This window comes from Temnothorax americanus, unplaced genomic scaffold (assembly GCF_048541705.1).
Source record: "Temnothorax americanus isolate GAGA-0224 unplaced genomic scaffold, ASM4854170v1 Scaffold136, whole genome shotgun sequence".
NCBI lineage: Eukaryota > Metazoa > Arthropoda > Insecta > Hymenoptera > Formicidae > Temnothorax > Temnothorax americanus.
Window position 1 is genome coordinate 125,486 of NW_027509271.1, and position 22,880 is coordinate 148,365.

The following is a 22,880-nucleotide window of genomic DNA, read 5'->3' on the forward strand; positions in this document are numbered from 1 at the left end:
CCTTGCCTGATATCTCTGAGCAATCTCTAGCATCGAGGCCCAACTTTACATATAAATTTAAGCATATGTAAATTTGAAACGTTAGGGCTAGCGCACATTGTCGTAGCGTCATATACGCCTTTACGTGAGAATCTTGCGTTACACGACACGCAATTCAATCTAAGGGTTACATGGGCTGATATTTTCCGCGTAACGCGTATTGCGTAACCAATCAGAGATTTTTCGCGTTTTCTGTTACGCGGAATTGAATGTCCTTAGTTTACATGGGCCATTTTTTCCGCGTAACGCGTATCACGTAACCAATAAATTACGACGTTTGACATTTCTATTGGAACAGTCTAAAAGAATGAACGATATGATTGGTTACGCGATACGCGTTACGCGGAAAAAATGGCTCATGTGAACTAAGGACATTCAATTCCGCGTAACAGAAAACGCGAAATGTCTCTGATTGGTTACGCGATACGCGATAAGGTGCGATTTCATTGACGCTAGAAACCAGCGGCAGCGTCAAGAAAATGTAGGGGGGGAAGAAGTTCCGTTGAATTTTGCGGTACGCTAAAAAGTTGAGACGGTCTGAACTTCTTCCCCCGCTACATTTTCTTGACGCTGCCGCTGGTTTCTAGCGTCAATAAAATCGCACCTTTACGCGGAAAATATCAGCCTATGTAACCGCACCCTTACGCCACGCACAAAAAAGAACGTAACGTAACTAGTCTTTTACGTACGTTACGTTACGCTTTTTTTCGTGCGTTGCTATAAAATTGGCTTGCGTGTCGCGTAACCCAAGATTCTCATGTAAAGCAAGACGCTACGGCAATATTCGTGCTCTGGCCTTTACGTGTAGTGCTATCCTTTAACATAAAATAGCTACGTTGAACAGTGAACGTTAAGTGTCATTTGAATATATCCAGGAGCACGACCACTTACTAAACTGCTAAGAAGGAGGGAGGGAAAGAGAGAGGGAGGAGAAAAAGAGAGAGAGAGAGAGAGAGAGAGAGAGAGAGGTTTATTTCTCTTTGTCATACATACAGACCGCCATGTTCTTAGTTGTACGGAATTGGGACCCACTAAAAACATTTAAGGCCATTAGGGCCTTGGCACATAGAAAAACTTAAGCAGTTAAACTTAAGCGGTAAGAAATCAACGGTATGCGTCTCTTTATCATGAAAACGATTATTTATTGCTGTCCAACAATTTTGTATGTCTTTAATCTTGGATTCTTCTTCTTCGATGGAATCGTTTGCATTTTTTAACTCATCGATAAGTCGTTTACCAATTTCAAGAACTTTATCATATTTATTTTTATGCGAATCCATATCTGTAAGAGTATCTTCATAGACAACTTTCTTCTCTTCCACGCTTAATTCGTCAAACACTCCTTCCGAACGGCCAATTTCTAAATCGACGTAATCCAACCATTTATATAGTTGAAGTAATGCCGATTTGAACTCATGTTTAGTAGTATTATCAACACACTGTTTCTTTGAATCACTATGTGGTGTTGACTGAAAATAAAAGTAATTTATTAGTCACGAAAACCGAATACAAAAAATATTGAGAATAATAAGAAAATATATACTGTTGCAGTAATCTCTTCTTTATATGCTATACTTGTTATCGTTTCGGACATCCATTCGTTTCCTTTAATAGTTGTTATGTTCTCTTCAAATTTTAAATCAAACTCAAATCCAGAATTTGTTATCTAATGCGCAATATAAGAAAAATATATTATTTAAGAATTAAAAAACAAAATATATTTTAAATGTAATATTCTAAAAACTTAAATTACCCTTTGGGATTGTACTTCCATGATTTGTCCGACGGCTTCCCATCGATCTTGCAGATTTTTCATATTTTCCAAAATATCCGCGTATTCTAAAGACGAGCTGTTACCATCCTGAATTGATTCTTGTAGAGATGTTAATTTCTTCTGATTTATATCCATTTCTGCTTTAAGAACTTGCAATTTCTTTATTCTGTTTAATACTTCGCCAAATTTGGATGTCGGGTTAGCTTTCATTTGCTTTAGTGTAATTTCTGTTTCGTTCAACCATGCTATCAGCCTTTTGTAATCATCAGTAATATTTTGGCAAAACGTAGATAAAGATTCCAATCGCTGGCGTCGTGCCTCTTTCCACCGGCAGATGTGCAACAAATATTCAGAAAATTTCAGAATGAAGTAGCTCGTTTCGTAGCACATGATCGCGATCACAGGTTATGTTTCCGTCTATTGAATGCAATGCGTTAAGGCTCTTGCACAATGACAGGTAACAGGCAATGGGCGCGTTCAGCAGAACAAACCGCTCAGTAGCGATCGAACGTGATTGGCTCTTACTTTTAAACCGAGCAAATCAGCGTAGTGTGTTGATAAGTGCCCATCTACAATAGGTGTTTTAAGCACTAACACCGACAAATTGACCGATCAAAGTCAATTATTCTCTTCAAATTCAATTGTGATTGAACAATTTCTTAAGCCCGGCGTCCACGATGCAAGAACTGTGTCCAAGTTTCGGTTTAAGCCAAGCAACTTGCAACTCTTACAGAAAAGTAGCGGTTTCATTGGCTTAAGCCCGGTGTCCACGATGCAAGAACTTGATCCAAGTTTTGGTTTAAGCCAATCAACTTGCAGCTCTTACAGAAAAGCAGCAGTTTCATTGGCTTAAACCGAAACTTGGACACAGTTCTTGCATCGTGGACACCGGGCTTTACACCGAAACTTGGACACAGTTCTTGCATCGTGGACACCGGGCAAAGTCGTGAGTCGCAAGAATTGACCAATTACAGTCGAATTTGAGGAGAATAATCAACTGTGATTGGTCAATTCTTGCGACTCGCGACTTTGCGATTCGCATTGTAGACTCAGTATTAAGGTGAATCCAGACAAACTTGCATAGCGCATAAACATAAGCATAAGAGATTTGATTGGTCCATATGCATGTGCATGAGGAAATAGACCACGCCGTTTCTTTATGCATATGGTTATGCACCTATGCAAGTTTGTCTGGATTGACCTTTAGGGCCCGGACACACACTTCTGCACAACGCATAATGGGTAAGCATAAAAAAATTGATTGGTCCATACACATGTGCATAAGGAAATAGACCAATTAGTTTTTTTATGCTTACGCATTATGCGTTGTGCAGAAGTGTGGGCTCCCCGCTTTAAGACGACACTCAACAGTTGTGCTGCTGAACGCGGCCAATAAAAATAACATAGACAATAGATTTTTAACCTATCTAAAGACGTGTATTAATTGCTATAACGGCTGCGGTCCACTTGACGCTACAAATGCTTTGGAGCGTTCTTCTTCTCCTTCTTTCTTCATTGAAAGAAAAGAGAAGAGAAATGCTTCGAAGCATTTGTAGCGTCAAGTGGACCGCAGCCAACATTGGGTGCATCCAGAAGCATGACCGCTCACCACTAAGGCCGGTATTCATAGTCGAATCTTATATTTAAGACCGTCTTAAGTACGATTTTAAGATGTTATGAACCAATCACAGAGCCGTATTAACATCTTAAGATCGTACTTAAGACGGTTTTAAAATAAGAACCGAATACCGGCCTAAGCCGCTAAGTAGAAATTGAGCGTGATTGATTGGATCCAAAGGCAAGAACCAATCACATTCAATTGCTACTTAGTGGCTCAGTGAGCGGTTGTGCTTCTGGATGCACCCATTGTAATGCACTGGGCTGCGTTGGAAAACTTCGCTCGGGTGTACATACACCAGCGTCGTTCTGTCTTTGTTCAATTTTTAGTAACAAAGATAGAACAATGCGGTGTGCACCTGAGTAAAGTTTCCGAACGCAACCCTAGGGGTCGATTGTGTATCTTGTAATAAGGTAAAAATTACAAAAGTGATGAAATTTACTAGCGTATCTACGATTTTATTTGTCGAAATGTAGTAAAATGTATTCACTTTTGTAATTTTCTCCTCTTTATAAGATACATATTTGACCTCCTGGATGCTCATTGGTACAGACGGTTTTATGCTACGTATATAAGAAACAACACTATGGCCGGTATTCATAGTCGGTTCTTATATTTAAGATCGTCTTAAGTATGTGTACAATCTTAAGATGTCATTAATCAATCACGTTAGCCTTTTTCGTAGCTTTTTCGTAGCTTGTGTTCAAGACCACAGGTTATGTTTATAAATGCAATAGGCTTGTTCGCGTTGCTTGAAATCCCCAAACATTTTTGCACTTGAAATGAGATAAATATATATTCGGCCGTTGGAGAGAAAGAAAGCAAAGATGCTGAGTGCAAAAAGTGCAAGCAACGCGAACAAACCCAATGTGTTATGTGCTAGCATTAGGCCTATCGCATACGACGTAATATTGCTGTATACAAAAAGCGTAAAATCGTCTATACCAATGACCATCCAGGGGTGCATTACATATGACACACAATACGCATTATTTATTCTCGTTGACAGCCAAATATTAAACAAGGATTAATAATGTATCATGCATGAAATGTAATGCAACCCTGAATGCTCATTGGTACAGACGGTATTATGCTATGTAACATATAAGAAGCAACACTATATTGTGTGTGAGGGGCATAATGTCAGCACATAACCCATTGCATTCGTAAATATAGCCTGCGATCTTGACTATAAGCTGAGATTCAGTCTTTTACTCATTGAAAATTTCTGGGTATATGTTTCTTATAAATTTAATTATTTGTAAATTTAAATAATGTAATGCTATCCTTTAACATAAAACAACTACGTTGTGTCAGTAAACGTTAAGTGTATACATTAAATGTTGTAAAATTTATTTCTATGAAAATTGAACATGTTGAACGAAACTCATAAAAGAAAATGCTTCGCATTCCTGGGCTTACTATTGAAAGGTTACAAATCTGTGATGTCATAAAATATACAGATGTGGCAGTACGCAGAAATCAGTGTATATGAAACGAGCCTTTTTTGTGAGCGTGATTTTATTTTCAAATATCTTTGTTATCAAAATCTTGTGACGTGTCACCGAATTGTTAACAAGTAACATTAGACACATATTTCGGAAATAAAAAGAATTGTTAATGGTCTTTTCAGCCTCTCAACGTATAACCGTTTCTTTTATGCGCTTTATTCAATACACAGTATTACGGAAATAATTATATACTTCATTTAATGTATGTACTTAGCGTTTACTGACACGACGTAGCTGTTCCACGTTAAAAGATAGCACTGGTTGTTAGGTTACATTTATATATAATTAAAATATGACTTAATTCAGAAAATTTCAATGAGTAAAGTAGCCTTTTTTGTAGCTTGTGTTCAAGACCACAGGTTATGTTTATGAATGCGATGTGTTAAGCCCCTTGCACAATGCTAGGCAACTGTGTGCAATAGGAACAGGGAATAGAAATCAGAAATCATGTATAAATGCAGAATAAACAGTGACACACGCAATAGACACAGAGTTTCCATCACGTTGGAAATTCTGTGCTTATTTCCTGGCATTGTGTAAGGGGCTTTACGTGCTAGCATTAGGCCTGTTGCATATGACGTAATATTGCTTCCAAGGGTGCAATACATATGACGCACAATACGCATTATTTATTCTCGTTGACGGTCAAATATTAAACAGGGCCGGTATTCATAGTCGAATCTTATATTTAAGTCCGTCTTAAGTACGATCTTAAGATGCCATTAACCAATCACAGAGCCGTATTAGCATCTTAAGACATTACTTAAAACGATCTTAAAATAAGAACCAACTATTAATACCAGCAGCCAAGGATTAATAATGCATCATGCACGAAATGCAACCCTGGATGCTCATTGGTACAGACGGTCTTTTATGCTATTATGGCCTAGTTTACACCGACCGTTTGATACGCGTACCAAGTACTATATCCGTATCAAATTTGTATCAAATCTCGGTTTACACCGGGATAACCCGAAATTTGATACGGATTTGATACGGATATAGTACTTGGTACGCGTATCAAACAGTCTGGTGTAAACTAGGCCTGATCATAAGAAGCAACATTATGGTGTGTGTGATAGGCATAAAGGTCTATCCAGACAAATTTGCATAGCGCATAAACATAAGAATAAGGAAATTGATCGGTCCATATACATGTGCATAAGAAAATAGATCAATCCATTTCTTTATGCATACCTATGCAAGTTTGTCTAGATTGATCTTAAAGCAGGGAGCACACACTTCTGTACAACGCATAATGCGTAAGCATAAGAAAATTGATTGGTTTATTTTCTTATGCACATGTATATGGATAAATCAGTTTTTTTATGCTTACACATTATGCGTTGTGCAGAAGTGTGTGCTTCCCGCTTACAGCTATATCCACACAAACTTGCATAAGCCCATAAACATGAGCATAAGAGAATTATTGATCCATATGCATGTGCATTAAGGAAATAGACCACGCCGTTTCTTTATGCATATGGTTATGCACCTATGCAAGTTTGTCTGGATAGCCCTTAATACTAGCACATAAAGGTTTATTCAGACAAATTTGCATAGCGCATAAACATAAGCATAAGAGAATTGATTGGTCCATATACATGTGCATAAGAAAATAGACCAATCCGTTTTTTTATGCATATGCTTATGCACCTATGCAAGTTTGTCTGGATAGACCTTAAAGGCTGATTTATAGAAGCTGTAACCGCGCGTTGATTTAAGCCGTAATCTTTAAAAAATTGACCAATTATAGTCGATTGTCCTTCTCACATTTGACTGTGATTGGTCAATTTCTTAAAGATTACGGCTTAAATCAACGGATACGGCTTCTATAAATCAGCCTTAAAGGTGGAAGCACATAAAATTGCAGGAGTCATAAGCAGAAGGCAGAAGCCATATGCGCATGCGCTATGGTATCTATAGAGCTCTACTCTACAGATACCATAGCGCATGCGCAGATATGGCTTTTGCATTCTGCTTATAAAGCCCCTTCCACAATAGGCGATAGCGATAGCGATAGCGACAGCGACAAGGTTGCCGACAAAGCTATATCTTTGTCGGCAACTTTGTCGCTGTCGCTATCGCTATCGCTATCGCCTATTGTGCAAGGGGCTTAACTCCTGTAATTTTATGCGCTTCCACCTTAAAGCGGGGAGCACACACTTCTGCATAACGCGTAATGCGTAAGCATAAGAAAATTGATTGGTCTATTTTCTCATGCACATGTATATGGACCAATCAATTTTCTTATGCTTACGTATTATGCGTTATGCAAAAGTGTGTGCTCTCCGCTTAAAGGTCTGTCCAGACAAACTTGCATAGGTGCATAACCATATGCATAAAGAAACAGATTGGTCTATTTCCTTATGCACATGCATATGGATATGACATGGACCAATCAATTCTCTTATGCTTATGTTTATGCGCTATGCAAGTTTGTCTGGCCAAACGTGATTGGCTCTTACTTTTAGAACCAACCAATCAACGCAGTGTTGATGAGACGAACTCCACAGTTGTGTCTGCTGAACGCGGCTAATATAACCTGGGATCTTGACCATAAGCTGAGATTTAGTCTACTTTACTCATTGAGAATTTCTGGGTATATGTTTCTTATAAATTTAATTATTTGTGAATTTAAATCATGTAATGCTATCCTTTAACATAAAATAGCTACATTGTGTCAGTGAACGTTAAGTGTATACATTAAATGTTGTAAAATTTATTTCTGTAAAAATTGAACTTGTTGAACAAAGCTCATAAAAGAAAATGTTTCGCATTCCTGTGCTTGCTATTGAAAGGTTACGGATGTGAGATGTCATAGATTTTACAGATGCGGCAGTACGCAGAAATCGATGATGAATTGTGTCTTTCTGAAGCGAGATTTTATATTCAAATGTCTTTGCTATCAGAGTTGTATCGAATTGTCAGAAAATAAAATTAGCAATATTTATTGCTAATATTTATCACCGAAATAATAGAAACAGTTAAGTTGAGGCGGCAGTGTGGTCTAATAGTGGTAGAGCGCCAGACTCATAATCTGAGGAACCAGGTTTGAGTCCACTAGAGCCATGAAAAGTTTTTTCCGAAAAACTGCGCTTTCCGTGCAAGATAGGCTTTTGTGCGGAGCAAACTGGGTTCCGTCTTTCGGAAAGAGACGTAAAACTGTTGGTCTAAAGGGTTAAATGAGAGGAGAAAGGGTAGTATTGGATGAGAATGGAATAAAGGGTTGGGAACGTCCCTACAAAACGCCTTGCAACCCTGAGGGAGGTCAATAAACGTATTTATCTTTTTCTTATCTTATAGAAACAGTTAAGTTCATTATTTATTTAGGTATTTACCTCAATATTATGCTTAGTTTTCAAAATACAGGCCTGGACTTTAACTTTTCTTATCAGTCCTGAAAACTGTTACATAGTAGACAATTGGCAGCTTCCGGTACATTATTATTTTTAATATGTCTAGCAGTAAAGAACTAAGTCTGTTGCAATGTAATTTTCGATAATAATGTAAATATTAATAATAATGAAAATAATATTATAAATAATTCTACTGTTGTGTTGTAATAGTAAATTTCAAAAGTATTATTATGTGTCCTGGAAACCACCTGTTTATAGAGTCAAATAATGCAATGAAAGGGCATAATTCAGGACATCGTTGTATTTTGACCATTGACAAATATTAAACGTTATATCTTCATCAGTATTACTAGTTTTTATTTCTTAAATGTATTTCCATTAATAGGAAGCAGTTTTGTACAATTGTAGTGTGACAAATAAAAAATAAAGAGAAGGACCTGAAAACTGCCCGCCCATGTATAATTAAATTGGCTAAAGAAAACAGGGCATATAAAAGAAAAAAACGGGACTATCTGGTATATATTAATGTCCTGCATAATATACGATGATAAAATCAGGTTGTATATAAATGTCCTGATAACTGCCCCTGGACATACATATATATATATATATATATATATATATGTATATATATATATATGTATGTATGTATGTATGTATATGTATTGTGCACATAGATGACTTTATACTTCTACACTATAATATTGTATATAATATTCAGTTTCAGAAAAACTTTTGTTTGCAAAGGTATACATACATAAAGTTAAAAGATTTATATGAAAAATCAGATTTTTGCTAAAATACTACAAACGATAATCTCATTATATCAAATGATGCAAAATTGCTGGCATTTTTGTGGTAATAAAATATTATATTCCACAGAAGTATACATAAACACATATAATAAGTACAATAGAGAAATATATATTTATTAAACGTATATATGTACCTATACTTATTTATTAGTATTTTTATTAAAGGTTTGCAGGTAACAAAAGTACTATTAAAGATGTAGCAGGCAGATTTGATATGGCAGAATCTACATTTCATGCAGTTTGTGATAATATTATGGATTTTCTAAATAACTTAGCAAAGTCCATAATAAAATTTCCTGACACAATTGAAGAAAAGACAGAGGTTTCGAGACAATTTGAAAATGTAAATAAGAAACAAACACTTCTATGAATTATATATTAAATGCAGTATTTTAAGCAAGATAAACTTGCTAGACTTAAAAGACATACTACTGGACGGTCGATTTCATCTTGAAACAAGATCAAGAGACACGGTAGTGTCTCGCGCCAAGTACACGCGGAGCGAGACCGACCGTGACTCTTTTACGCGACGCGACGGGTTGCGAGTACCCGAGATGTTGAGATCTCGATAACGAGTGAACGGATCAAGTTCTAAGTAGGCTTGATCGATAGCTTGGGGTCCAATTAGGGGGGGGTTTCTTTCATAATATTCCGCTACGTGCCCTACGAGCGGAGATATTGCGACGCAAAGTCCAAATGTGAAAATTTATTTTTAAGATACTACTTCTAACGCCGACGTCTGATATGATGACGTCATAATCAGAAACGTTACTTTCACTTTTTCGACGCTGGCGGCGCAGGTATCGCCAGTTTCGATATCGCGCGCGTATTTCGAAATTAGGTCGATGGACTTATCGGTCAGAAGAAAGATTTCTATTTAGGTAAAAATTAGGTATATAATATATATTGAGTTAACGGAAAAGAAGATTCTCTACGCTTGGCAGAAAATGCCGCTAGAGAATTTTTAAGTCGATTCTTATGAATTAAGCTTGAATTCGATGTCTAGGTATCCCAGGTTGCCGATGACGAGGTCCAGATAGTGCGCTTCATAGTTTTTGGTGTCCAGGTGTAATAACACGTTGAATTCGATGTCTACGTGTCTCAGGTTGCCGATGACGAAGTCCTCATAGTGCGCTCCGTAGTTTTCGGTGTCTACGTGTATTAATACCTTGAATTCGATGTCCACGTGTCCCAGGTTGCCGATGACGGGATCCAGATAGTGCGCTTCAGAGTTTTCGGTGTCCATGTGTAATCGTACGTTGAATTCGATGTCTAGGTGTCCCAGGTTGCCGATGACGAGGTCCACATAGTGCGCTCCGTAGTTTTCGGTGTCTACGTGTATTAATATCTTGAATTCGATGTCCACGTGTTCCAGGTTGCCGATGACGGGATCCAAATAGTGCGCTTCATAGTTTTTGGTGTCCAGGTGTAATCGTACGTTGAATTCGATGTCTAGGTGTCCCAGGTTGCCGATTACAAGGTCCACATAGTGCGCTCCGTAGTTTTCGGTGTCTACGTGTATTAATACCTTGAATTCGATGTCCACGTGTCCCAGGTTGCCGATGACGGGATCCAGATAGTGCGCTTCATAGTTTTCGGTGTCCAGGTGTAATCGTACGTTGAATTCGATGTCTAGGTGTCCCAGGTTGCCGATGACGAGGTCCACATAGTGCGCTTCGTAGTTTTTGGTGTCCAGGTGTAATAATACGTTGAATGCGATGTCTAGGTGTTCCAGGTTGCCGATGATGATGTCTAGATAGTGAGTTCCGTAGTTTTCGGTGTCTACGTGTATTTATACCTTGAATTCGATGTTTAGGTGTCCCAGGTTGCTGATGACGAGTTCCAGATATCGCGCTCCGTAATTTTCGGTGTCTAAGTGTAATAATACCTCGAATTCGATGTTCACGTGTCCTAGGTTGCCGATGACGAGATCCAGATAGTGCGCTTCATAGTTTTCGGTGTCCAGGTGTAATCGTACGTTGAATTCGATGTATAGGTGTCCCAGGTTGCCGATGACAAGGTCCACATAGTGCGCTCCGTAGTTTTCGGTGTCTACGTGTATTAATACCTTGGATTCGATGTCCACGTATCCCAGGTTGCCGATGACGGGATCCAGATAGTGCGCTTCATAATTTTTGGTGTCCAGATGTAATCGTACGTTGAATTCGATGTCTAGGTGTCCCAGGTTGCCGATGACGAGGTCTACATAGTGCGCTTCGTAGTTTTCGATGTCCAGGTGTAATAATACGTTGAATGCGATGTCTAAGTGTTCCAGGTTGCCGATGACGATGTCTAGATAGTGAGCTCCGTAGTTTTCGGTGTCTACGTGTATTAATACCTTGAATTCGATGTTTAGGTGTCCCAGGTTGCCGATGACGAGGTCCACATAGTGCGCTCCGTAGTTTTCGGTGTCTACGTGTATTAATACCTTGAAATTTATGTCTAAGTGTCCCAGGTTGCTGATGACGAAGTCCAGATAGCGCGCTCTGTAGTTTTTGGTGTCTAGGTGTAATAATACCTCGAATTCGATGTCTACGTATTCCAGGTTGCCGATGACGAGATCCACATAGTGCGCTTCATAGTTTTTGGTGTCTAGGTGTATTAATAACTTTAAATCTGAATGGGTGCGTTCAGCCGATACTCCGCTAGCCTAGCAATTGTGAGCAGTCGCTCGTTTTCGCTCGTTTCCTCTCCTTTTAATCCATTAGGTCAAAAGAGAGGAAACGAGCGTCTGCTCACGATTGCTAGGCTAGCGGAGTATCGGCTGAACGCACCCAATGTAGGACACGTAGATATCAAATTCGAGGTATTAATACATGTAGACACCGAAAACTACGAAGCGCACTATGTGGACCTCGTCATCGGCAACTTGGAACACGTGGCCATCGAATTCAAGGTATTAATACACCTGGACACCGAAAACTATAGAGCGCACTATGTGGACCTCGTCATTGGCAACCTGGGACACCTAGACATTGAATTCAAGCTTGATTCATAAGAATCGACTTAAAATTTCCCTAGCGACAGAATTAGAATTATGTCATGACATAATAAAAATCGCTAAAGTAAAATTATGTCTAGACATAATAAAAATTGGATGAATTAAAATTATGTCTGACGTAAAAATAATTATCAAAAATATCGATACCTGAAGATATCGGTACATATACAGTTGCGAACAACATTCAGTAAGACACGCAAATAAAAATAAATAAAGAATTTTACAGTTAACGACTTATTAACATTAATCATGCTTTATTGAGATTATGTTTTATGTTGAAATTGAAAAATATATACAAGGTGTACAACTAAATGGGTTACAGATTATTATTTAAAAAAAACTAAGCAAAATATTAAATTGTTGTTTTCTTTAGAAATAATAGCCCGTAACAATTTTAGCTTCATACCTTGTATTATATACTGTTTATAAGATTATAAGATATATTGTTTATAAGATTAAGATGCGTAACACTACAAAAAAGCGTGATATCCGTACAAAATTACCTTTTTAAAAAAAAGGTAAAAAAGAGCGCCAAGTACACGCATAGTAGTGTATATGTATTATGTTGTTACCCTGTTATGTTGTTACCTCGAAAAAAACAAAGTGGTAGTATTATACCTCCAAATAGCTTTACCCTATACATACTGTTTATAAAATGCGTAATATACTACAAAAAGGCGTGATATCCGCACAAAATTACCTTTTTAAAAAAAGGTAAAAAAAGGCGCCAAGTACACGTATAGTAGTGTATATGTTGTTACCTAAAAAAAAAAGAAAGTGGTAGTATTATACCTCGAAAAAACCTAAGTAACAAATGGTAGATCTTTATATCTCGAAAAATCTCGAAAAAATCTAAGCAGTAGTATATTTATTTCCGAAAAATTATAACCCAAGTGATATACGTCACAAAATTATGTTATTTTATCAAAAAGAAGAGTCGCGTTTCAAGTGATCTATTACAATTACAAAAAAGAAATGATATCTCTTTAAATTAGAGCGCCAATTACAGAGAGAACATGTATATTGCCTCAAAAAATAATTGTTGCACTACTTTGAAAAATCTTTACATTGTGTCAATTAGAAAAGAATGTATGATAACAATTTTATAAGATTAAAAATTTTTATTTAAATTTAACAAGGGAATACAAGATATTTAAATACAAAGTTTACATGTATATTTTTTAATGGTCACAAAGAATTACAGAGGTAACAGTACAAAATACAAATATTTTATTAAAATATTTAATCCAACGAGGGAATACAATTTGTATTTAAATATAAAGTTTATATATGTATTTTTCAATAGAATAAAAGATTTAATCACAAAGAATTACAAAGGTAACAGTACAAAATAAAAATATTTTATTAAAATACATAAATTTTTCTTGTAAAAAAACTTGGCGCTGTTAGACCTCGAAATTTTAAATAAATAAATAATTTTATTCTATACTTAATTATAAGCCGCATTATCCGCCGTCCGCGTCGTCACGCACACCCATATCATTCACTCCCACATCCACGCTGATAATCATTTAATATTACTCCCATCGCATTCTTCTCTGAATTATTTTTATTTACTGTTGTCCTTATTTATTTAAAATTTCGAGGTCTAACAGCGCCAAGTTTTTTTACAAGAAAAATTTATGTATTTTAATAAAATATTTTTATTTTGTACTGTTACCTTTGTAATTCTTTGTGATTAAATCTTTTATTCTATTGAAAAATACATATATAAACTTTATATTTAAATACAAATTGTATTCCCTCGTTGGATTAAATATTTTAATAAAATATTTGTATTTTGTACTGTTACCTCTGTAATTCTTTGTGACCATTAAAAAATATACATGTAAACTTTGTATTTAAATATCTTGTATTCCCTTGTTAAATTTAAATAAAAATTTTTAATCTTATAAAATTGTTATCATACATTCTTTTCTAATTGACACAATGTAAAGATTTTTCAAAGTAGTGCAACAATTATTTTTTGAGGCAATATACATGTTCTCTCTGTAATTGGCGCTCTAATTTAAAGAGATATCATTTCTTTTTTGTAATTGTAATAGATCACTTGAAACGCGACTCTTCTTTTTGATAAAATAACATAATTTTGTGACGTGTATCACTTGGGTTATAATTTTTCGGAAATAAATATACTACTGCTCAGATTTTTTCGAGATTTTTCGAGATATAAAGATCTACCATTTGTTACTTAGGTTTTTTCGAGGTATAATACTACCACTTTCTTTTTTTTTTTATGAAAATTACGAAAGTGAGCAGATTTACTAAATGACAAATAAACGTTTTTTGTATACCTCAAACTGCTTTTAAGTCTTTTGCAATTTGTATCCACATTATCTTCTTATTTTTGAATTTCTTCATTGGACCAACTAATTCCAAAAATCGGCATACTTATCCAATAACAATCTAGTGCTTTCATCTGACCATTCGTCAACATTGTTTTTAGTACTTGCATCTAACTCGTCGTTTCCACTACAACTTGCAGATTCTTCTATTCCTCTCTCGCACAAATTAAAGTTATTTTCAGGAATTTCATATCCAGCTTGAAGCAATTCTTTCCTATTCACCATAATTATGCTTGAATCACCTACAATAATAAAAAATATATAAAATGTATTGTATATATTATATATTCTACATACATTTTTTTTTTATTAAGGGTAGAAATGTATCATAGGTTATACATGTAAAAATATTAAATATAAAGAGTATTCCTGCTTTATTTTCCACTTCGCATAAAACGCCAGACTCATCCTCTATTATTTTACCGTTCGCATCTAATATTAATTTATTTATAGTAACATCCATATTTTTTTTTTTTTTTTTTTTTTGCACCAATAATTCAGTTTGCCACTAATGGAATGCTAAACGGTTGCAGTGTTGCATCAAGTTGCATCAAGTGAGTGTTGTACTAAGAAAGTGTAGACCCGGCCTAGTGCTGCACTCGTACAGTATAGTGCAACATTAGTGTCGACTCGACCTAGTGCTGTACTCGTACAGTTTAGTGCAAAATGGGTTCAGTGCTAGTGCAAATCGACCAAATTCACTGGATTTAACTAACGAATTAATTTCCTTAAGTGGACGTAACTTAAAAGATACAGCCTTACAAAATACAGGTTACGCTTTTTTTTAACGTAAATTTGGCTTGCAAGCCAAGAACTCCTTGTCGGTCGACTTGAATGAAGCGTTCGTAAATTTCTTTAAGTTTATTAATTTTAGAAGATATATCTGATGTAGAAATGTAAAGTAAATCTAATGGTTTTAATAGATTGATACCGTTTTGCAGAAATTTGCGAATCCATTATCGCGCGCGGCCTAAAATCGGAGACCTATCAATATTTATAATGTACATATTTCATTTGAAACTTTTTCCGTGATACGTCACCGTTACAGACATATAACCGCGAGTACGCATTTCGGTTCGGCAGAAAATAACTAATCTCAAATTTGAAGTATGAATGAACGAGTTTGGAAACAAAGTATTGACAAGTTTATGACTCACAATAGTTACGGCGGCTCCACTGTCTACCTCAAAGGTAATTTATAGTTTTCTATTAAACAATAAAGTAACTTCAAACTTGCCGCGTCTGTCAAAATGTTCAATTGTGCAGACGTCCTCAATAGCACGAACATTTTCCTTGTTGTTATTGGAGAAACACACTTTACTGAGGTGACCCTTCTTGCAGCAAGAATAGCAGGTAATATCTTTATTCATTTTATTTCGAACACAATACAATTTTGTAGGTGGTGCCAAGTTGACGGTTGAACAAATTAGCAAGGTTCAAAAAATGATCAAATAAGCAAACAGTGCATTGGATTATGATGATGTAGCTACTTCTGTAATGAATCTTCGGAAAGCTCTGCATCTTTTAACTACTGGTCAGGAATCCGCATAGATGAAATGGATAGAAAATGCGTTCAGTAATGTCTTATAATTAATTATGTTGAATTTGATGCCTGTATCGCGCATAATGCCCACTAAAAGATATTTTACTAATATTTCACAACTCTTGGGTACGAATAATAGAAGATGAATAAGAGGCATGGTTAAAATTAGCTAGTCAAATCAACCTCTGCATATGGTGTACTGAAATAAAAATAGAAATTGTTGCAGTGTTTTCCAGATTGTAACTATTGTTGTCCAAGATGAAAGATGTATAGGTAGAGTTTCATTATATATTATTGAAACTACTTTAAGAGTATTAATATTCATTTTAATAAAAGCTTCAGCATTGCTATTTTGTTTTCTAATTATTATTAATGAGACATTTTTGCGAGAAATCATTGTTATTTTACTAAATAAATAACGAAAAATAAACATTTAAATGATACAAATTAGTTAATTTGGAATTGTACGATTGTCTTAGCTGTTATATAAATAGAGAGAGATAATTTCTTTGATCCAGAGAATATCATTTTAGATCTATAGGCACGCCGTCGTGCGTACGCGTGTATGCGTGCGTTGTCGCACCTCGCCTCGCCATGCTCGGCAGCGCAACCGCGCGACGACGATCGTCTACGATACGTTGCGTTGAGCAACGATGATCGCGTTCAGGAAACACAACTGTTGAGTGAGCGCTCATTATGATTGGTTCTTAGGGTGCCATTACATGGAGCGCGGAAACGCGGAAACGCGAAAGCGCGAAAGACAAAATTTACTAGATTTCCGTCGATCTGTTTCGTCTGTTTTGTATGCCTTATATTACATGGAGCATAATTTGAGCGGAAAAGCGGAACGGAGAATTAAAATATTAATTTTTAACGGTATTTATTGATTAAAAAAAAAATGCTTGTATAATATTCAATAGATAAGCTGAAAAGATAAGCATATTAATAAAAATTGCAATGAATTAAGTGAACACAATTTTAAGAAATGAATACAAATGTATATTTGTCACTATACTGTTCCGCTTTTCAGCGCAAATTGTGCTCCATGTAATATAAGGAAAAACAAACTCGCGGAACGAACGCGTCAAAATCCGTTGTTAACGCGGATACAGTATACTCCATCAAATTTCGGAGTTGTCTAATCACATTGAAAAAGAAAGCTTTTACATACTTCGATTACTTTATTATTTTATAAAAGTGGCAGTATAATATTATAGATTCAAACATCATGTTGATGGTTATTATGAAGTATCTTATTATGCAAGCCAGCCCTTATGAAAATGTGCCCTTCATTGCCATTAAAAAATGCCATTGAATTTCCATTGTTCCAGACGCAATGGAAATGAAGGCATTTTTGCCAAAGATAAAAAGTTCCACACAAAATCCCATTGGTGTTGCTATTGGTATTGGTATTGCCACTGGTTTTGCCATTGGTATTGCCATTGGTATTGCCATTAGTATTGCCATTGGTATTAACACTGGCAATACCAATGGGATTTTGTGTGGAAATTTTTAGCATTTTAATAAATAGTACTATTTTGTCTTTAATATAAATGCCTTCATTTCCCATTGCTTTGGTTCAACGGACAATCTAATAGGAGCTCTTGCCTTAGGCGACTAGTGCCTGAAAATATCTGCCTCGGTCCCGTAGGGGCCTTATACATATACCAGTTGGTGCCGAACCTTAAATTTGAGAGAATGCATGAACGATGCGACGCCTAGCGGCGTCGATGCGAACTGCCGGTAATACAGTTACCGCGCGGGCGTGATGATGATGCTAATGTATGTACCACGGTGGCACGAACCACCACATTTACCATTGACAAATTTTTATTACAATTCACACTGAACAACATTGGCTGAAGATAGAAAAATTCCATACAAATTTTATCCTTCATGAGTCATTGGCAGTTTCCATTACGCCTATATAGAAAAGGTTGTCATTTGAATCTTGCCATTGCGTTTCCATTCATCTTATTGCCACTCAATATTTTCCATTAACTTTTCCATATAATTGGCATTGCAACTGTAGGGCAACCATACATTCCCACTGACCGCCATTGAGCACTCAAGGGCACATTTTCATAAGGGAGGGTACATACATACACGATGTTAATAGCGGATTTCGCTTTTCCGTTCAAACGTGCGGGACTCAACTCGCGGAAACGCGGAATCTAGTTACTATTAATTCTGTTCTGCGCTTCCGCGTTTCCGCGCTCCATGTAATGGCACCCTTACACTTAGATCCAGAAAAAAAAACCAAAGGTAAGAATCAATCATATTAAAGAATCACTGACCGCTCATTCAACAGTTGTGTTTCCTGAATGCGGCCGATGTGATGAGTAACGGTGCGATGAGCGATGATAATAACTTTGAATAAAAAAATCCGACGGCAGAAAACGAGATGTTTGTCGTGGTCATATGGACGCTAAAATAACGCAGAAGAAAACGTAAGTCGTGACAAAGCTATTATTGTATACATATGTATGTACATACAATAGCTTTTTATGACTTAAGCAGGGCACACACACTTTTCGTAGAACGTAACAGTAAGGTTTCGACTAATCGTGTTGTTCTTACTTCTACGGTTACAGACGGCCGAATCGAGCAACGCGATTAGTCGAAACCTTACTGTTACGTGTTACATTCTACGAAAAGTGTGTGTCCTGCTTTACGTGTCTCACTGTTTCTTTTTATTTGCGAATGGCACTCGATCTTGAGTTGGATTGATGTAACTATCGCCAACGACCACCAACGACCAACTACCGTGTCTCTCTGCTTTATAACATCAAAAATCGCTTTTTACCACGCGGAAGAAAAACAAATGTGAAACGCAATTTACTTTATAGCGCCTTTCCTTTTGTGGTGCATAACATTGATTGGTAAATCAGAAAATATTTATAAAATGGTAACATTGGGCACGTTCAGCAGACAAAGGGAGCTTTCCAGCAAGCGATTCAAGTCGACACAAGTATTGTTTTATTTTTGTTACTCATTGCCAAAAAAAAAGATAAAACAATGCTTGTGTCGATTTGTGTCGCTTGCTGGAAAACAACTCCCAAAGCAGATTAGTGAGCGTTCAATAATTCTTTAATATGATTGGTTCTGCTTTTAAACCGGTTCTACAATACGTCGCAAACGATGGCAACTGCTAGTTGAAAAGTGTTATTTTTACGTTGCACTTTTAGCATTAATCACGTTAAAATGCGATTATGTCTTATATTGCAAAATATATACAGAGTATAAAACTAAAGGTGTTACAGACTATTATTTCTAAAACTAAGCAAATTATGAAATTTTTGTTTTCTTAGAAATAATAGTCTGTACTTAACACCTTTAGCTTTACAATCTGTACATACATACACTGTTTGTAAGATATACTCTTTATAAGACTAGTTAGAAGAGGATGCGTAACACTACAAAATGCATGATATCAGTACAAAATCACTTTTTTCAAAAAAGGTAAAAAAAGACGCCAAGTACACGCGTGGTTGTTACCTAGAAAAAAAAACCAAGTGGTAGTATCATTAAATTTAAATTAAAAAATAAATAAAATCTATTCTAACCTAGGTGGTAGTAGCTTTAATTTTTCTTAACAAAATTATTATTGTAGATATCTTTGTGTAGATATCTTAGTAACCGATGTAAATCGTCAAAGCCGGAATGAAGGAAACACTTATTGTAGCTTACAATTATATATGTCTTTATTATAGTTTTGTAAAGTTTCTTGTCGAAGACCTTTTTTGAGAGAACAAAACGTAAGGCTTACGAGGCGAAAGTGCCAGCTCAACTAGAAGCTAGAGAGAACAACGACGGAAACGCAGGGTGTCGCTAGCGCAACCATGAACGTACATAAGAATTGCCTACTTAACACTTCCCCTCAATTCTTGATTATTAATTGAAACTTACTTAGACAAATAAACTTCACATTAGTACAAACAAACTAATAGTATCTTAAATTCAAAAAACTTCTTAACTTTTTAAACCTGGCTAATACTACACCTTTAGTTAAAATGTCGGCTTTTTGTTGTTCAGAAGGAACGTATGTTACATTAATAACGCCATTAGTGTACAAATCTCTAATAATAAAGTTAAATTTTACATCGATATGTTTCAGTCTTTGGTGTTCCCACTTGTTTAACAAGTGTATGCAGGATTGATTGTCTTCATAGACTGTAATTGGTTTGTCCATTGTTGAGTTCCTCGCGTATAGTCCCGGGCAGCTCCTCGGTCGACGCAAGGCGAGGCACGTGCCTCTAATTATTGATGATGCGGTCACGCTCGCGTGGAAAGCAGGCAGCTTGGATTGGTTTTTAAATGATTGCGACTTCTCTTACTTCTCGACTCTCGTTTAATTGCGTATATTGATCTCGTTACTGATTCGGGAAAACGGTGCTTCGTATTGTGCTGGAGACCAATATTTAGAGGCGATGACAGAATTGAGAGTGTCCGATCCTCCCGTTCGGGGAGGTATATGTAGCCAAGATTATCGGAAGGTTCCGGGAATTGTCGGAGCCCCCCGATTATCTTCAAAATGATCGTTGACGCGATGTTATGACTCGACACAATCCTAAGGTATAACGGTTGACACGAAATAAATACAAATAATATGAGATACGAAATAATATGCCTCGACGTCGATGTAAAGGATGTGGAATACGAAACATCCATCCTCCAGCCAAGTTCTTGCAGAAAATTTCGCGCCCAAACTACTTCCGTGGATGCCATGGCAAGGGCCACGTATTCCGCCTCGGTGGACGACAGAGCAACCGTCGACTGCTTCTTTGTTACGCAACAGACTGGATTACCAAAAATTTCGATCAGGAAACCTGTTGTTGATTTCCTATCCACGGCTCCTGCCCAATCAGCATCTGCGTACGCTGTGATCAAAGAACCTTGATTTTTCTGAAAACTTAAACACATATTAATAGTGCCTTTTAAATAACGAAGGATACGTTTAAGTCCTTTCCAGTGCTCAGTGGTTGCATTCTCCTGAAACCGAATGTGGTAGTTCACCGCGGCACTGATGTCTGGTCTTGTGTTTAGCATGACATACATAAGACAGCCAACTAATTCCCTGTACGCTCTTCTTTCGTCTTCGGTCTCATTCGTCTGGGACGTAGTGACACTTGATGATTTTGCTTCTATTGGCGTTTTTGCGGGCTTGCTGTCTTCCATTCCAAAACGTTTAAGCAGATTTGAAATGTATGTTGATTGACTGAGATTTATTCCATGCTCGTGTCTTTCTATTTTGATTCCGAGAAAATTCCTCAGTGATCCGAGATTTTTCATGGAAAAACGTTTCTCCAATAAGCGTTTAAGTTCGTTTATTCGGTTTCGATCGTTTCCAGCAATGATGATATCATCAACATACAGCAGTAGATAAATCCTTGATTCTCCATCTACTTTGTAGATCAAACATATGGATCGTATTCTGACTGTTTTAAGCCAATTTTCTTCATATAATTTTTAAATTCAGAATTTCACGCACGCGGTGATTGCTTGAGTCCGTATAGTGTTTTATTAAGCTTGCATACTCGTGATGTCCCGTCTTCACAGCCTTCCGATTGTTTCATGTATATATCTTCAGTAAGTTTTCCATGAAAAAAAGCATTTTTGACATCTAGTTGATCCACATGAAGATCCTTATTAACGGCAGTTGACAGTAGTATTCTTACTGTAGTTAGTCTCGCTACTGGTGCGTACGTCTCGTCGTAGTCAAAACCCTTCTTTTGTAGACAACCTTTCACCACAAGTCGTGCCTTATATCGCTGGATGTTTCCATCTTCATCACGCTTGATCTTGAATATCCACTTGTTGTCGATTGCTTTCCTTCCACTGGGTAGTTGTGTTAGACTCCAAGTCTGATTTTCCTAAATTGCCGTTAGTTCCTCGTGTACTGCTTTCAGCCATTTCTCTCTATCATCACGAGAATTGATTTTAGCATAGCAATTCGGAATATCTTCAACATAGATTTCGGCATGTAAGGCCAACACACAGTAATCCTGGAGATAATTAGGCTTCTTCGATTTACGAGTGCTTCGACGAGGTACTGGATGTTGTGTATGTATATAGGTTCGGAAGGATTGACACTGTAGTAATCACAAGACTTCTTTATTCAGAGCGAGAATGATAGGACGGTGTAATGCGTTCGCCAGTTTGCAATTGAATCCGTTCTCGTGTCCGTTAACGTCTCTGCGCCACTTACATATCTCGCCTCGAATCGACTCTCACGCTCAACGACCATATCGATAGTATCGCATATTGCAACATACCAGCGCGGCAACTTAACCCTACACAACACTTCCTCTCCTTATGAAAAATAAAATACACGTACGCTACGCAATAAAAGTAAATAACATTGAATAGTTGTAGGTTAAGTCATGTAATACAATTTCGATAATTAAACAACGCTTTAAGGAAAATAATAATCTTTTAAGTAATTTGGTCTCTTAGGCATACGTTCCGATCTACGCACAACCTGCTCCTGCTCTTGCTCTTGTTCTTGCCGCTCTTGCGGCTGTTCACAGGCATCTTCGTAAAAAGACTGTTCCCGAGAACATCTTCGACTTCTTGCTCCTGAACAGGAGCCTCCCTATTTTCCTCGACTTCCCCCTCCTCAACATGAGGTGGTGGACCACAATCTGTATCAGTTTGTTCTAGCTCATTATTCGGTGTAGCTTCCCCAATTTTACGAATTTGATTAGTATGCCGTCTCCAATTTTGTCCATCATCCAAATGAATTAAATAATGTAGTTTCCCTAATTTTTTTTTACTGTACCAAAACGCCATTTTAGCTTACTTAAGTAATCCCTGCACGCAACTCTTTGTCCAACTAAAAAACTTACAACTAA

The 22,880-nt window shown here is 36.7% G+C and overlaps 1 protein-coding gene across 2 annotated transcripts; it reads right to left on the reverse strand.

Moving 5' to 3' along the window:
* Positions 1-990: 990 nt before the first annotated feature.
* On the reverse strand, positions 991-2,362 carry LOC143894317 (uncharacterized). Of its 2 annotated transcripts, XM_077400485.1 has the most exons (3): positions 1,793-2,357; positions 1,583-1,705; positions 991-1,508 (listed from the first exon to the last, which is right to left on the reverse strand). In XM_077400485.1, exons 1-3 carry the CDS (start codon positions 2,201-2,203, stop codon positions 1,071-1,073), a joined length of 972 nt encoding a protein of 323 aa, XP_077256611.1. In that variant the 5' UTR covers positions 2,204-2,357; the 3' UTR covers positions 991-1,070. The 2 variants fall into 2 exon arrangements, with proteins under 2 accessions (XP_077256611.1, XP_077256612.1); XM_077400486.1 differs by lacking the exon at positions 1,583-1,705 and having other exon boundaries at positions 1,793-2,362.
* Between the last annotated feature and the right edge of the window lie 20,518 nt (positions 2,363-22,880).